The following is a 17908-nucleotide window of genomic DNA, read 5'->3' on the forward strand; positions in this document are numbered from 1 at the left end:
GACAAGCCTAATGTGTAAAAAATTTTCCCAATTTACAATGCAGTCTTAAAGAATTCAGGGTGTGACTACATAGAGACAAAAACTGGGTCTGATATCCAGATTTGCTATCAACTAAGCAAACTAGGAAAAATCATTTTATCTTCCTGAGACCCTTTCTTATTTATAAAATAGAAGGATTCACAGGAGTTTCATCAAAAACGAATGAGATTAAAAGCAGAAAGCACTTTTTGAAGTCTTATACAAATGTTTATGTTTTTAATTTTTAAGTACCTTCATGACTAGTCAAGAAAATTATACTTATCTCAGAATTTAAAAAAAGTCTAAATATCTCTTTTATAATATTTGCTTCACCCTCACAATACTGTGTCAAATCACACCAAAATGCACCCACCACAGTCATACTGTTTTACCCCTGAACTTTATGTCATCATCCAGGAGACTACTGAGCCTCAACAGTCAGCAGATGGAGTGAAAAGAGACCAGAAAGGCAGACAAGTGTCCAGTAGGACAATAAGGGACAATAAGGGCTATGCAGGGCATATACTTAAATGAGCAAACCTGACACGTAGGGACTTGTGAGGTCTACTCTAGTACTGGAGGCCGTGCCGCCAAAGTTAAGACAAAGAACAGGATTAGAGTCTAGGTTGCCTCACTCTGAGTTCAAAGGCGTTTTTAAATAGCACAGTAACTGTTAGCTGTTTATATCATTACTATTAAAAAGCAGTAGTGTTATTTAAGGTCTTAAAAATGTATCAGGTATTATTAGTCCATTCTAGACTTTCTGAATTTTACACAGTAAACATGGCAAAATTATCTCCTGTGATCTCAAGTACTTTTAACTCACCAAATATAAAAATATATTGCTATGATGTTTCAACTGTACTATGGAGAAAAATAGATTAGAGGGTTCATAAAGTCATTTCATAAAGGTGGCACAACCCTGATACCAAAACTCAGTAAAGAAAACTCCAAATCAATCACAGCTCCAGTACTGAAAAAGTTCTGGGAAGTAAGCATTGCCTAGTTAGCCCATAATGTGAAAATGGCTGCAGATGTTTTAGTCACATTTTTGCCAGTATATGTGGAAAGTTTTTTTGAGAGTCCTGGAAGGGACCTAAGTGGTGGCAGCAACTCTCGGGGATAGGAGAATCAAAAGTGCATTTCCTACGAGAAAAAGGACTGGACAGAGAATATGTAAACAGCATGGAGCATTACATGGTGCCAAAAGATAAAAAATTTAAAACAGAAGACTGAGTCATGCCAAAGGACCAGAGGAGCCAAAAGCACCCAATGACTGAAGTCAATAAAATGAGCCACAAAATAAATAACATCACTGATTGTAACTCAAAGAATAAAATAAATATCCATGAGTTCATACTTATATAACAAAATGGTTGACTAAGTACACAAATCTCCCAGAAAGAATTTTAAATAAGTTAGGTGATGATTCTAAAGGAGGGGGAGATAACTCCTGATCCTTGTGCTTAATGACTTCAATCCAGAGTACAGTAGGGAAGTGAAGAGAGTAACTTTACGGTACAGAAAACTGGCAGATATGACCAACCCAGGTGATCTGGGCAACCCTGCCCATGTTGAGTCCTGCCAGGTGCCAAGCATGATGACACAGCTCCTTGCCAGGCTAACCACAGAGAATAAATTTAAACTGAAGAGCCAAACTAGTACTCCACCAAACTAGTACTTCTCAAAACTGTTGATGGCAACAAAAACAAGAAATTCTGAGAAACCATCGCAGCCAAGAAAAGACCACAGAGACATGAAGACAAAATGTAATGTGGTTCCTAGATGGGATTCTAAGCAGAAAAAGAGCATAGGGTAAAAACTAAGGAGACCAGAATCAAGTGTGGACTTTAATAACGAATCATGTCAATTCATTAGTGGGGACGCATGTACTATAATGATGCAAGATGTTAATAACAGGAGAAATTGGGTGTGAAATATAATGGAATGCTCAACTGTGCTAGAAATTTTCCTGTAAATCTAAAATGTTTCTAAAGTACAAAGTTTAAGAACATATCAGGTAACTGCCCTGTGACTGCTGTTTGAAAAATATATGCCAGATGTATGAAGATTCCTTAAACACATGGCTGACCTGGCTTTAAACACTCATTTAGTGGTGACTATGACCAAACTTGGAGGTGCTACGAAGGGGGCTTGTTCTGGTAAGATTAGGGAGTTGATTTTTCTCCAAAGCAACATGAGATTAGGACAATGGATCATAAATAAAGTACTAACAAAGAAAGTCAGCAGAGGAGTAAAAGAAAGACATACCATGGACCAATCAGGGTTTAGAAATGCTTTGGTAACTGAAAATATATTCATTTATTCAATTATTCAAGAGATTAATTCAAAAATGCGAGGAAATTAGGAATAGGATACATTGTTAACGTAATAGAACTGAAACCCAGTCTCATACCCAGAGGCTACACACTGCAGCAGTCACTAAAGTGTTGAATAACTAGTCAACAAGCACAAAAATGTTCCACATCACTAGACATTAGGGAAACGTAAACCAAAAGCACATGACATAGCATTTCACACCCATTAAAATGGCTGAACTCAAAAGACCAACAATAATAGTCACCATTGAGGATGTGAAGAAACTGGAACCTTCTACCATTGCTTGTGAAACTGTGAAACAGTGCAGCCACTTTGGAAAGCAACTGGGCGGTTCCTCAACATGTTATACATAGAGTTACCAAATAACCCGGCAATTCCACTCCTCAGTACACAATCCAGAAAATATACATCCACACACAAATCTGTATGTGAATGCCCAGAAACATTCTTCATAAAATCCAGAAGGTGGAAACAACCCAAATGTCTGCCAACTAATGAAAGGATAAAAAATACAGTATCCATTAAGTGGAATAACACTTGGCAATAAAAAGGAGTAAGAGCTGATATATACCACAGTAAATTAAAGGATTACACTAGGGGTTTCCCTGGTGGTCCAAGGAGTTAAGTCTCAGCACTATGAAGCTATCCCTAGCCACTGCAGCATGAGTTCAATCCCTGGCCAGGGAGGTGACGTGACCCACATGATGCCAGCAGACCTCTCCTGACTAGTCCGCTGCTCCCCTCACCAGTGTATTTCAGTCAATCCACCTGTTCTGTTCCCCCCTCTGTGAATTCTCTCACCCCCCAGACCTCTGGCCTGTGCCTCAGTTCTTGTATGCATAAATAAATAAATCTTTAAAAAAAAATAAGTACTAATAGGTGTACTGCTGTATGATTACAACAAAAGCCACTGACCTAACACTTTATAAGGATGAAATTCTACATTTTTAAGAAAGCTGTATTACAAAGAAATAGGACTACAGAAAACCAATACACCATTAAGTGGGCAAAAGACAAAAAAGTATTTTGGAAAGGAATACATGTTCATTAGAATTCAAAAACATACAAATCTGAAGTTTTTTTTAAAGATTTATTTATTTATTTATACAAGCACCGGCTATAGTCAGAAGCGTGGGAGGGTGAGAGAATTCACCAGAGCCAGAGCAGGGAGCAGAACAGGCAGAAGGACCAAAGTACACTGCTGAGGGGAGCAGCGGGCGCGGAAGGAGAGGTCTGCCGTGCCATTTGGGACCCTCACTGGCCGGCCGGGATTAAACCAGCACGGCAGAGGCTGCGAATAGCTTCACAGTGTGGCACTCAACCGCCTGCACCACCAGGGGAGGCCCAAATCTGAAGATTTTTTTTACTTATCAAATTGATTGATAATAATAATCTAGGTTGGAAAGTGAGGACACAGGAAAACAGACTGTCTTACAATTTATCATATTATTTTATTATATTTAATGTCATAATACATGATCAAGACACTTTCACAATCTGTAACAAAAAATTTGATAAGATGTACCTACATCCTTTGACCTGATCTGCACCCCTAACCTGAGCTGACAAGATGCATTATTATTTAAAGTTGACACTTGGTTCAGATCTCCTTAGTTTTCACTTCATGCTCGTACCCCCTAAGATAACTTTTAGGGAGTTATGTATCCTAGGGACTTTTTTTTTTTTTAAGATTTATTTATTTATTTATACAAGCACTGGGTACAGTCAGAAGCACGGGAGGGTGAGAGAATTCACCAGAGCCAGAGCAGGGAACAGAACAGGCAGACTGACGAAGAAATACACTGCTGAGGGGAGCAGCAAGCATGGCAGGAGAGGTCTGTTGCACCATGTGGGACCCTCGCTGGCGGCCGGGGATCGAACCGGCGCTGCAGAGGCTGCAGGCAGCTTCGCAGCCCAGAGTTCAACCGCTGCGCCACCAGGGGAGGCCCTATCCTAGGGACTGTTCAGGAATATATAAAAATACCAATTCTCTAAAGATATTTATAACATTTTTCTAGTAAGTCTGAATGACCCATAATATGGGTAAGTTAAACGACGGTAGATCTGTGCTATGGCATGATTTGCTTGTATCTCTGAGTTCAGTCTCAGAAGGTCTCTGTCTAAACAAATCAACACTGCAGCCTGACTCAAGCATGGTCTTGGCACAGAACAGATCCTCATTGATAAGGTAGTCCAAGTGGTCATTAACTCTAAATGCAATTGGATTAAACTCATCAATAAAAAGACACAGAGTAGCACGCTGGATTAAAAAACGAAATTCATCCTTCTGTTGTCTCCAGAAAACACACAAAAGATAAACACAGACTGAAAGTAAAAGGTTGGAAAACAATCCTACAAGGCAGGACCAGCTATTCTTGTATCAGATGAAACAGACTTCAAATTAAAAAAAGTAAAAAGAGACACAGACGGACATTACATTATGATCAAGGGGACAATACATCAGGAAGATATAACACTTATCAACATATACTCACCAAATGAAGGAGCACCAAAATATATTAGACAGTTATTATCAGCTCTGAAAATGGACATTAAGGAAAATACATACATAGTGGGAATACACTCTATCTCACCAATGGACAAATCAATGAGACAAAAAATAAAGACACTAGAGCCCTAAATAAAGACATAGAACTCATGGACTTAACAGACATCTATAAGACACTGCACCCAAAAAAATCCAAGTACACATTTTTCTCAAGCGCACGCGGATCATTCTCCAGAATTGATCACATACTGGGCCACAAGACAAACATCAACAGAACATGAAGATCAAAATCATTCCAACTATCTTCTCCGATCATAAAGGCATCAAGCTAGAAATAAATCATGAAAAGAAAACAAGGAACCCTCCCACTTCACGGAGATTGAAATCCACACTGCTGGAAGACCGCTGGACTAAATAAGGAGATCAAAGACAAAATAGAAAAATACTTGGAGCTGAATGACAAGGAGGACACCATTTTCCAGAATGTATGGGATGCAGCAAAAGCAGTAATAAGAGGAAAATCTATAGCAATACAGGCTCACATCAACAAACAAGAAAAAATTCAAAGAAACAACCTAATCTCATATCTCAAAGAGTTAGAAAAAGAAAAACAAAAAAACCCTAAAGCCAGTAGAAGAAAGGAAATAATAAAAATCAAAGCAGAAATAAACAAAATAGAAATTAAACAAACAATCCAAAAGATCAATGAAACCAAAAGTTGGTTCTTTGAAAAAATAAACAAAATAGACAAACCTCTAGCCAGGCTCACAAAGAAAAAAACAGGAGAAAACACTTATAAATAGGATTATAAATGAAAGAGGAGAAATCACAACAGACTCAGTAAAAATCAAAATAATCAGAGATTACTATGAACACTTTTATGCAAACAAATTCAACAACCTAGAAGAGATGGACAAATTCCTAGAACGATATAATCATCCAAAGCCAGACAAAGAAGAAATAGAAAAACTAAACAGACCAATTACAAGCAGTGAAATTGAGGCAGTAATCAAAGCACTACCCAAAAACAAAAGCCCGGTCCAGATGGCTTCACAAATAAATTCTACCAAACGTTCAGCAGTGAAGTAGTGCCTATCCTACTCAAACTCTTAGAAAAAATTGAAAAAGAAGGAATTACTACCAAATACGTTCTACGAAGCCAACATTACACTAATAACAAAACCAAACAAAGACAGTACAAAAAAGAAAATTACAGGCCATTCTCCCTGGTGGCGCAGGCGGTTGAGCGCAGCGCTGTGAAGCTGTCCGCAGCCTCTGCAGTGCTTGTTCGATCCCCGCAGGCTGCGGAACAACCCGCATGGTGTGGCAGACTCACCTGCTGCTCCCCTCAGCAGTGTATTTCGGTCATTCTGCCTGTTCTGTTCCCTGCTCTGTCTCAGGTGAATCTTCTCGCCCTCCTGCACATCTGGCCTGTACCCTGGTTCTTGTATAAATAAAATGAATCTTTAAAAAAAAAATTCTCAACAAAATCCTTGCCAACAGAATGCAACAATGCATCACCAGGATAATACACTACGATCAAGTGGGATTCATCCCAGGAGCACAAGGATGGTTCAACACACGAAAATCCATCAGTGTAATCCAACACATCAACAAAAAGAAAAATAAAAACCATATGATCATATCAATAGATGCTGAGAAGTATTCGACAAAGTCCAACATCCATTTATGATGAAGGCCCTTGAAATTCTCAGGATAGAAGGAACATACTTTAACATGATAAAAGCCATATACAACAAACCCACCGCCAATATTATTCTCAATGGCAAAAAGCTGAAGGCCTTTCCTTTAAGATCAGGAACAACACAAGGATGTCCTCTCTCACCACTGCTCTTCAATATAATACTGGAGGTCCTAGCCTGGGCAGTAAGACAAGAGAAAGACATACAAGGAACCCAGATAGGGAAAGAAGGAAAACTACCACCCTAAAAACTAGAACCCTAAAAACTCCATAGAAAAACTACTCGAAATAATCAACCAGTTCAGTAAAGTAGCAGGATACAAAATCAACACACAAAAATCTGTAGCCTTCCTACACACAATCAATCGGAAGAAGAAATCAAGAAAACCATCCCTTTTATAATTGAAACAAAAAAATCAAATACTTGGGAATAAACCTAACAAAAGAGGTGAAAAAGTGAAAGACCTATACAAAGAAAATTATAAAACACTGTTAAAAGAAATAGAAAACACAAAGAAATGGAAAGATATCCCCTGCTCATGGATTGGAAGAACTAACATTATTAAAATGTCCATCCTACAAAAGCAATATACAGATTCAAGGCTATTCCAATAAAAATCGCAATGACATTCTTCAAAGAAATAGAACAAATACTGATGAAATTCATATGGGGCCACAAAAAACAACAAATGGCCAAAGCCCGACTGATGAAAACAAAGGAGAAAAAGGAGGTATCACACTTCCAAACTTCAACTTACACTACAAAGTCATAATAATTAAAACAGTTTGGTATTGGAACAAAAACAGACACACAGACCAATGGAACCAAATAGAGCGCCCAAAAATAAAAAACACTTATATGGACAACTGATCTTTGACAAAGGAGCAAAGAATATGCAATGGAACAGTTTGTTCAGTAAATGGTGCTAAGAAAACTGGACTATCACATGCAAAAAAATGAAACTAGATCACTACCTTTCACTGTGCACAAAAATCAACTCAAAATGGATAAAAGAACTGGACATAAGATCTGAAACCATAAAATATATAGAAGAAAATATACGTAAAATACTACAAGACATACATTGCATAACATTAAAAACTCATCAATCAAAGCAAAGAAAGTCAAAGAAAAGATAAACAACTGGAATTACATTAAACTGAAAAGCTTCTGCATAGCAAAAGAGACATTAATTAAAACAGAGAGAAACCCCACTGATTGGAAAAAAATCTTTGCACGTCAGTCAACTGATAGGGGACCGAACAAAGATATACAAAGAAGTCACAGGACTAAACAAAAACAAAATAAACAATCCAGTCAACAAATGGGCCCAAGAACTTAAAAGACATTTCTCCAAAAAGGAAATGCAAATGGCCAACAGGCATATGAAAAAATGTTCAACATTCCTTACATTGAGGGAAATGCCAATTAAACCACATTGAGATACCACCTTATAACAGTAAGAATGGCACATATCAAAAAAACAAGCAACAACAAATGTTGGCAAGGATATGGTGAAAAAGGAACTCTCCTACATGGCTGGTGGGAGTGCAAACTGGTCCAACCACTATGGAAAGCTGTCTGGAGGTTCCTCAGTCTACTAAAAATGGAGCTACCACATGAGCCAGTAATTCCACTGCTACAGATCTACCCAAAGGACACAAAAACACTGATTAAAAAGAACACCTGTACCCCTATGTTTATTGCAGCACTATTTATAATAGGTAAAACCTGGAAACAATCCAAATGCCCAAAGATAGATGACTGGATCAAGAAGATGTGGTATATATACACAATGGAATATTATTCAGCAATCAAAAAAGATAAACTCATGTCATTCGCAGCAATGTTGATGGAACTAGAAGGAATTATGCTCAGTGAAATAAGCCAGAAGGAATAAAGAAAAATATTGGATGGTTTCACTTATGGCAGGAATATAGGGGAACCAAATAAGACATCAGTGTAAAAAAAAAAAAATAACAGTGCAAAACACAACAAAGCGAAAACGAAAAAGTATAAATCAGAGACATACTGCAGGGGAGGAGGAGGGAAAGGGATCAGAGGGAAGGAGGGAGAGAGGGAGGGAGGAGCACAGAGGACTGAGGTGATGATGCACGGGAGCACTGGTGAAGGAAACTCTATGGGGACTCAACCTGAGGGAGTGGGGGAAGCAAATATTGTTTAAAAATAACAATGATGTAAAAAATAAAAAAATCAATATTAAAAAATTAAAAATAATAAATAAAAACAAAAATCTCTTGGGCCTCCCTGGTGATGCAGGGGTTAAAGTCTCAGTGCTATCAAGCTATCCCTAGCCACTGCACATGAGTTCAATCCCCGGCCAGGGAGCTAACACACATGGCACAGCACTGCTCCCCTCAGTAGTGTAATTCAGTAGATCCGCCTGTTTTTCTACCCACTCTGTGTCTGGTGCATCCATTCATTACCTCCACCTGCCCCGGTTTCCTCCCCCCCACCCCCCACATGCCCCTCTGGCCTGGACCCCAGTTCTTGTATGCATAAATAAAAATAAATCTTAAAAAAAAAAATCTCTTACCCTTAAGGTGACTACTCGTGCTCTGGGGTTTCGGATAGATGGTCCCGATGAAACATAATCAGCTGTGTCTATTTCAATTGGAAAATGCTTCTCACATTTCTCATCGCTATCTAGTGCAGTTGGCCATGCAGTGCAGAAATCTGAAATTAAAAATTAGTTCAAATGTAATTTTGCAAGTAAATTCTCATTGGAATGAATGTAACCAGACAAAAATCAAATTACTCAAAGAGTGAATTCAGGTTCCATGAAATCAAACTCTCTTCTGCATTTAAAATCACATGATCACTCTTCATCCCTTTTCTTCTTGGGTGAATTTAATCATGGTAGTGATGTAGTTAAGGTTCTATTAAAAGGGAACTATGACTTGATGGAAGCTTTTCACAAACCTCTTATGGGAAAATGTAATTCCTTCTCACCAATGAATAGTAAACAGTTCATAGTGTCCAAACATTATTTATTTTTTGAAAAGGCTGCAGATAATATTAAATCACTCCCATGAAAATTACTAAAGATCAGTTGAAGTAGTTCTGAAAAAGCACTAAGAGAACCTGAGATGTGGTCAGCATTCTTTCAGAAACTGAGTTGAAAAGGGTCCCAAAGTGAAATAGGTAGAAAGCCTAGGTATCTATTAATATAAAAGGATGATGTTTCTTGTGTATGCCTTCTGTGACTGTGGGCTAAATGTCAAGAGGGACACACCAGGCTTCACCTCCAAGCAAGACTGGGAGCCCAGAGAGAAACTCCAAGCACTGGAGCACTCACTGCCTAGCTCCAAAGCACAGAGCTGAAAACTCAGGTCTCAACTGGGAAAAACAAAAGGGAAGAGGAAGCCCCCCCACCAATTGGTGGGGAATCCATAGGTGCATGGCACTTTCATCTCACCCTTGTCCTAGCAAGTAGGTAGTAGCGAGCTCCAGTTGGGATGAAAACCTCTGGACCTGAAACTTAATTCCTTAAACCACCTTATTCTAGGAAGACCTAGAAGTAACTGGTTTCTTAGGTCAAATCCATGAATATATCTGCAAGATCTGTGAAACTTCCAGAAAAGCTCAAGGGCAGATGTGAGAGTTCTTCCAGGTGAAGACCAAAGAGGTAGTGACAAGCCCTTTGCCAGTAACCTCTCCCAAGCCAACTATTTCCTTATATTCCACATTTCTATATTTAGTTTCTATTTCGGCTATAAAATAAGAGTCAGCAAAATGCCTCTCTGAGTTACAGTATTCTCCAATCTCTAGACTAAATATAGGTTAGCAAATTAAGTTCCCCGTTTAAAAGATCAATACTCAGACACTTTGAGGGGACAAAAGAATCTTTGAAATTAAGAACATTTTGACATTTAAATAAAACGAACAGAGCAGGATTGCTGAGGTTAAATCTCACTCATTCTGGCTCATTCCAAGGTCCCGCACTGGAGGATGGGGTGCTGCCAAGCACTTTCTAAGAGACCAGTGTGGGGAATTATAAGCTCCTGAGTTTACTAAATCTTTTTTAACTTTGAATAAGTCATTTCACCAAATTATAATTATAGCTTTTAAATTAAATTACCTGCTTATATGTCTAAAAAAACAGAGTCAACTGGAAAGTACTAATAGAGCTGATGAGCCTCATTCAACAGTGGGGAGAACAACCGGCCTTGGCTTTCCTTACCTTCTACCACCGATTATGAAAGTCTGGGTGAATTACCTAACTTTCCTGTGCTTCAGATTTTCCACTTGCAAGTGAGATATAAAATATGAACTGACCTACTTTGAAAAACAACTGAGAATAGGGGCCTCCCGGTGGCGCAGTGGTTGAGCGCTGGGTTGCGAAGCTGCCCGCAGCCTCTGCAGCGCCGGTTCGATCCCTGGCTGCTCCCCGGCCACCAGAGGAGGGTCCCACATGGCGCGCAGACCTCTCCTGCCGCCCGCTGCTCCCCTCAGCAGTGTACTTCGGTTCTTCTGCCTGCTCTGCTCCCCGCTCTGGCTCTGGTGAATTCTCTCACCCTCCTGTGCTCTGACTGTACCCAGTGCTTATATAAATAAATAAATCTTTAAAAAAAAAAAAAAGAAAGAAAAGAAAAACAACTGAGAATAAATATTTGAAAAGGCTTTGAGTTATTTGAAAGCTACAATCTAAATCCATAAGGTAGCAGAAAGTGTAAAGGTAAAATTAAGAGAAGATTAAAATAGGTAAATGCTGCAAAATATTGCTACTCTTCTGAAGGGACTCTATGAAAGCCTTTCATTTGAAAATTACGAAGTACTTCAGAAATATCCCATTTAAATGCCCCATTTCGGGGTAATAAATGCGTGTGTTAAAGTAATGTTAAGAAGAAAAATGGAACTTATTTCACAGTGCCATGCATTTGTTAACTGGCTTTACACAGGATCAGAAAGTGGCATGTGTATCTGCCCGCTGAGGTGCAGGCTCAGAGCAGCAGTGAACACCAGCAAAAACAAAGCAACAATGAATACAGAAACACACAAAAGAAAGGCATCCTAATGTAACAAAGCAGAAGACCACCAAAATAAAATAGATTTCTCTTCCCTTTTGGTTCTTTCTTCCTTATATTTTGGAAGAATAAAAAGCCCTCCCAAAAGTTCAAATTTCATCATAATCATGTTCACTAGTCTATTTCTCCTTCCAACTTAATCAGGCTACCTGTGAAGTGTTTCCAGATTTAAATTTCTTCCCTGAAAAGCCCTTACAAGTCTACAGAGCATTGAGACATCACTTTTAACTCAACATGAATTTAAGAATTCATACTAACTCTTGAATTAAACTACTCAATCACTAATAGCTGTGAACCCCAAAGCAACCCGTATTTGCTTATCCTATACACAGTCATGCACCACTTAACAATGTTTTGATACCGATGGACCACATATATGAGGCAGTACCCATAGACCAAGCCATAGAACCTAGGTGGGTAGGAGGCTGGATCACTAGGTGCATGTAGTGACCTTCTGCAGTGTGCTTACAATGAAGAAATTTCCCAATTACACATTTCTCAGAAAACATTCACGTCATTAAGCACAGCATGAGTATAATGCAAAAACAAAAACTGTTCTTTGCCTTTACCTCCATGCATATGGGAAGGAGAAAGACAGTACAAATGAGTAAAGCCTATGCAAATATCCGGAAATCAATAGATATTGTTCACTTTCAATGAGTCTGGAGCTAGAACTGGAGGTATCACCATATTCAGGTGACTACTTCCATCATATATACATGTATCATCATGTATATATAGAAATATGTATATATATATGACTATATAAAAAGTATAAATAACATCCATATTACATACATGGAGAGTATGTATATTAAATACACACAGAGAGAATAGAAACAAACAAATGAACTCTCTAGAAGTAATTCCCAGCCCTAAATAACAATACTGGAATGAGAGATCTGAGTGGAACAGAAGCCTAAAACTATTGCTTTCACCATCAGCTCTTCTACAGTTTGCTGCTACCGCATGTATACATCACTTCCAAGTCTCTAAAATTTTAAATAATTTCTTCACAATTACTCTTCTCTGCAAAGCATCCTATTCCTGATGACAATGATTATTCAGCTACTCAGCATCCTTCCATGCTATCTTCAGTTGGGTCTTTAGACCATGTGGATTAGCTTCTATTGGCAATATGCTGCAATTATTTGTTTGTTTGTTTGTTTGTTTGTTATTTATACAAGCACTGGGTACAGTCAGAAGCATGGGAGGGTGAGAGAATTCCCCAGAGTCAGAGCAGGGAGCAGAGCAGGCAGAAGGACCGAAGTACACTGCTGAGGGGAGCAGCGGGCGGCAGGAGAGGTCTGCGTGCCATGTGGGACCCTCCTCCGGTGGCCGGGGAGCAGCCGGGGTGCAGCCGGGGAGCAGCCGGGGATCAAACCGGCGCTGCAGAGGCTGCGGGCAGCTTCACAACCCAGAGCTCAACCACTGCGCCACCGGGGAGGCCCAGCTGCAATAATTTTTAATCATTTCAATGTATGTGTTTTCTATTAATAATTAGTCCCTGAATTATGATCTCTGATTCTAATTATTATTCACACTTACAGAGTAGTCTACCAAAAAAAATTATAGATGTGACCTCCAATAATTCACTGAAAACAACTAAAATATGCGTCTAAAAAAAGAATCTGGCAAAGACTCAAAATATAAGGCTACACATTTTATATATATATATATTTATATATATAGTTACATATAATAGTATATATAATTATAGAAAGGAGAGTCTTCCCCCTCATCTTCACTGTGATATAAGTGACAAAAAGCAGTTACTCAAAGACACAAAATGAGTTGATGCAGTATAATTATCTATTATAAAATTATCACCATAGCACTAATAGCTGTATCACATAATTACCATTTCTTTTAACATTTAAGATCTACTTTCTTAGTAACTTTCAACTATGTAATAGGTTGTTTGTTTTTTTTTTTAAAGATTTATTTATTTATTTATTTATACAAGAACCAGTGTACAGGCCAGATGCGAGGGAGGGTGAGAGGATTCACCAGAGACAGAGCGGGAAACAGAACAGGCAGACTGATGAAATACACTGCTGAGGAGAGCAGCGGGCAAGACAGGAGAGGTCTGCAGCACTCTCGCAGGACCCTCGCTGGCCAGCAGGGATTGAACCGGCGCTGCAGAGGCTACGGACAGCTTCACAGCGCAGCGCTCAACCCAATGCGCCACCAGGGGAGGCCCAACACTATAATTTTTTTTTAAATATTTTATTTTATATAATTCTTACATCATTTTTCATTTTTGCACAATGTATGCATTTTCATTTTGGTTATATTCCCCATACAATTGCATTCCCCCTTATTTTGACCCTAATCCTTCCACTCCCCCATCCCCTGTAGTGCATCTCTGCTTGTTGATTTTGATTTTTACTTTGTATTAATTAGTCTTTTTCCTGGTCCCTTATTTAGGTTTTCTACATTAAATTTTTTAAACCAATGAGCACAAATATCTTTGTTTTCATGTGTCCTCTTCAAATTCTTTCATCAACATATTATAGTTCTCAGTGAACAGAGCTTTCAGTTCCTTGGTTAAGTTTAGTCCTAAGTATTTTATTCTTTTTGATGCTGTTATAAATGGAAATTTTCTTAATTTCTCTGATAGTTCATGCTTGTGTATAGAAACACAACTGTTTCCGATAACTAATTTTATGTTCTACAACTTTAAGAATTTGTTTATTAATCCCAACAGCTTTTCAGTGGCGTCTTTAAAGTCTTTTATATGTAAGATAATGTTATTTACAAAGAGACAATTTCACTTTTCCCCAATTTAGATGTATTTCATTTCTTTTTCTTGCTTAACTGCCATGGCTAGGACTTCCAGTATCATGTTGAATAACAGTAATGAGAATGGACATTCTTGTCTTGATCTTAAGAAAATCTTTCAGCTTTACATCACTGAATCATATTAACTATGAGGTTTGTCATATATAGTCTTTATCATGCTGAGGTATGTTTCCTGTATTACCTACTACGTTGAGAGCTTTTCTTTATGAAAGGATGTTGAATGTTGTCAATTTTTTATTTGACATATATTGAGATGATCATATATTTACTCTTCATTTTGTTACTGTATCCATTCATTGATTTCCATTTGATCAAGTGTGAGCCCTCAATGTACTGTTGAATTTAGTTTGCTAAATGTTTTGTTGAGGATTTTTCCATTTTAGCTCATCAGACATATTGACTGATAATTTTTTTTCTTGTCATATCTTGTCTGGTTTTGGTATTAGGGTAATACTGTCCTCATAAAATCGAACTGGAATGCTCCATACTTTCCTTATTTTTGGAAGATTTTGAAGACTGGTATTAATTCTTTAGATACTTACAGTTCACCAGTGAAGTTATCTGGTACTGAACTTAGAAGGGCTGATTACTGCTTCAATCTCCCTACTCATTATTGTTCTGTTCAGATTTCCTATTTCTATGTGATTCAGTCTTGGTGGGTTATATATTTTTAGAAATTTATCCATTTCTTTTCTTCTAAGTTGGCCAATTTGTTGGTGTATAATTTTTTATAAGTCTTATATGATTCTTTGCATTTCTGTGGTACCAGTTCTAATTTCTGTTCTTTCATTTATAATTTTGAGTCATTTCTCTTCTTGGTAAATCTAGAGGTTTATCTATGACTATTCTTAAAAAAAAAAACCTCTTAGTTTCACTGATCTTTTGTCTTTTTAGTCACTACATCCACTTCTATCTTTATTTTGTTCCTTCTGCTAACTTAGGGCTTAGTTTATTTTTCATTATCTAATGCCTTGAAATGTAAATAGATTGTTTATTTGAGATCTTTCTTTTTGTCTTAATATGTGCTATAAACTTCCTATTAGTATTGCTTCTGCTTCATCCCGTAAGTGCTGCATTTCCATTTTTGTTTGACTTAAGATTATTTTTTACTTTTTCTTTTTGTTTCCTAACTGAACCAATGATTGTTTAGGGGGCTGAGTTGGTTAAGCGCCACATTTGTGAATTTTCCAGTTTTCTTATTGCAACAGATTTCTGGTTTCAACACCATTGTGGTTTGAAAATATGTTTGGTACAATTGTAATATTTTTAAATCTGTTAACACTTGCTTTGGTCGTAACATGTGATCTATCCTGGAGAATGTTTCATGTGACTTGAAAAGAACGTGTATCTTGCTTTTACTGAATGAAAAGTTCAGTAAATGTCTGTTAAGTACATCTGGTCTAAGATATAGTTTAATTCCACTATTTCCTTAGTGATTTTCTTTCTGGATCATCTATTCATTGTTAAAAGGGTGGGATCAGAGTCCCCCACCATTACTGTCTTGCTATCTCTTTCTCACTTCAGTTCTGTGAATATTTGCTTTATGTATTGAAATGCTTCTATTTAGGGGGCATAATATTTATATGTTATATCCTCTTATTGAACTGACCCCTTTATCACTACAAATGAGATGTTTATGGCCAAGTCAATATCAAGCTCATAAGACTAAACAACCACCTACCTTTAAGAACTTCACAGTGCCTTTTAATTGCAACTGGAGTCAAATGCAGAAAATTGGGGATCTAAAATAGAGATGTTTAAAGAATAAATTAACCAATGCATTAACACATGAAAAAAAAATTCCCCATTAAACTAAATTCTAGGCCCCACAAACCCTGTAGTAAATAGTAACTGATAGTTTTTTTATAATAGTGTAAGTCACATGTGTTATGAATGCCTTAAAAATGTAGATTCAGTATCAACTATCTTATGATGACAATGTTGGTGGAGAAAGTAAACATTATGTTTACAGAATCCTTCCTTCCTGCTATCAAACTACAGGTATAAATATGTTTTCCTCACAAAACTGAGAATATTTAAGGACATTAATTAAACAAGTCATTATTTAATTTCCCTAAAATACAAAGTATTGTGATACATTTCCCACTTAATATCTTATAAATTGAATGGATAAATGATGCTAGCAAATCTTAACTGAACCATTTAAAGAAGGGAGGAATAGATTTATGACACTAAATTAAGAGGCTATCATCTTCTTCAAAGGGTCCGTGAAAATTAAGAAAGACCAGAGATTTGATTCATTCAAGTAAATAACAGCTCCAAGAAATTTTTTAAATAATGTTAGGCACCTGCAGATAGAATTTAGTTTCAAGAAACTCATTTGAGAGTTGATCAGGAAAGGTTTATTTTAATCAAGAGAAAACAGACACTAAAAACTGGGATTATGGGTAGTTGCCTGTGTTTTCTCTGCTTTCATTTTTGAAATGCGAAATGTAATGTCAGAACCATAAATGCAAGAAAATAATAGATAATGCTTACATAGCATTTGTATTAGCACTGGTCTATGTACTTTAAATATATTAATTCAGTTAATATATTAACTCAGTTGAATATATTAACTCAGTTATCCATCAATATGCACTAGAAATGGATGAAGTATACAGGTGATTCATACATACACAGTTGTTGTTGATTCCATTGTAGGTAAAAGGAAACCACCTAAGATTTGCATTTCCAGGCTAAACATACTGATATTTTCTTCAAAAAGTTTATGATTTGGGGGCCTCCCCGGTGGCGCAGCGGTTGAGCGCTGGGTTGCGAAGCTGCCCGCAGCCTCTGCGGCGCCGGTTCGATCCCCGGCTGCTCCCCGGCCACCAGAGGAGGGTCCCACATGGCGCGCAGACCTCTCCTGCCGCCCGCTGCTCCCCTCAGCAGTGTACTTCGGTCCTTCTGCCTGCTCTGCTCCCCGCTCTGGCTCTGGTGAATTCTCTCACCCTCCCGCACTTCTGACTGTACCCAGTGCATGTATAAACAAAACAAACAAACAAACAAATAAATAAATAAAAACATGCCTCTATTAAAAAAAAAAAAGTTTATGATTTGGGGCATCCCTGGTGGCACAGGGGTTAAAATCTCAGGGCTATCAAGCTACTGCCAGCCTCCGCTGGTGGCATGAGTGCAACCCCAGCCAAGGAGGTAACCCAAATGGTGCAGCAGACCTCTCCTGTCTCACCTGCTATTCCCCTTAGCAGTTTATTTCAATAAATCTGCCTGTTCTGGTAGGAGTGCAAGAAAGATCAGCATTTATTTAGACATAAGTCCTTGTTAATGAACCAGCAACTTGTCTTACCTTTAAAAGTTCTAGATTTCCCTCCTTGGGCATAGGCACCCCTCTTTTCACTGGATAACCCATTCGAACAGGAAGAGGTACAGCTGAGGGTTTAAAGGGTGCTGCAACGGGATAAACACTGGGCCAGTCCTGGTCAACAGACATTTTCTCTGTCCTAGGAGGTAGTGCCTAAGGA

General features: G+C 37.9%; 1 protein-coding gene across 1 annotated transcript in view; it reads right to left on the bottom strand.

The window, feature by feature from the left end:
* Positions 1-17908, bottom strand: part of MRPS35 (mitochondrial ribosomal protein S35) — a 46059-nt gene that overhangs the window by 22757 nt on the left and 5394 nt on the right. The window contains exons 3-5 of the mRNA XM_037514180.2: positions 17734-17901; positions 16105-16165; positions 9128-9267 (exon numbers count right to left, since the gene is read on the bottom strand). Of these exons, the coding sequence (XP_037370077.1) occupies positions 9128-9267; positions 16105-16165; positions 17734-17901 (369 nt within the window). The remainder of the gene's footprint in view (positions 1-9127; positions 9268-16104; positions 16166-17733; positions 17902-17908) is intronic.

Source organism: Talpa occidentalis, unplaced genomic scaffold (assembly GCF_014898055.3).
Source record: "Talpa occidentalis isolate TD23 unplaced genomic scaffold, MPIMG_talOcc4v2.1 talOcc4.16, whole genome shotgun sequence".
Classification (NCBI taxonomy): domain Eukaryota; kingdom Metazoa; phylum Chordata; class Mammalia; order Eulipotyphla; family Talpidae; genus Talpa; species Talpa occidentalis.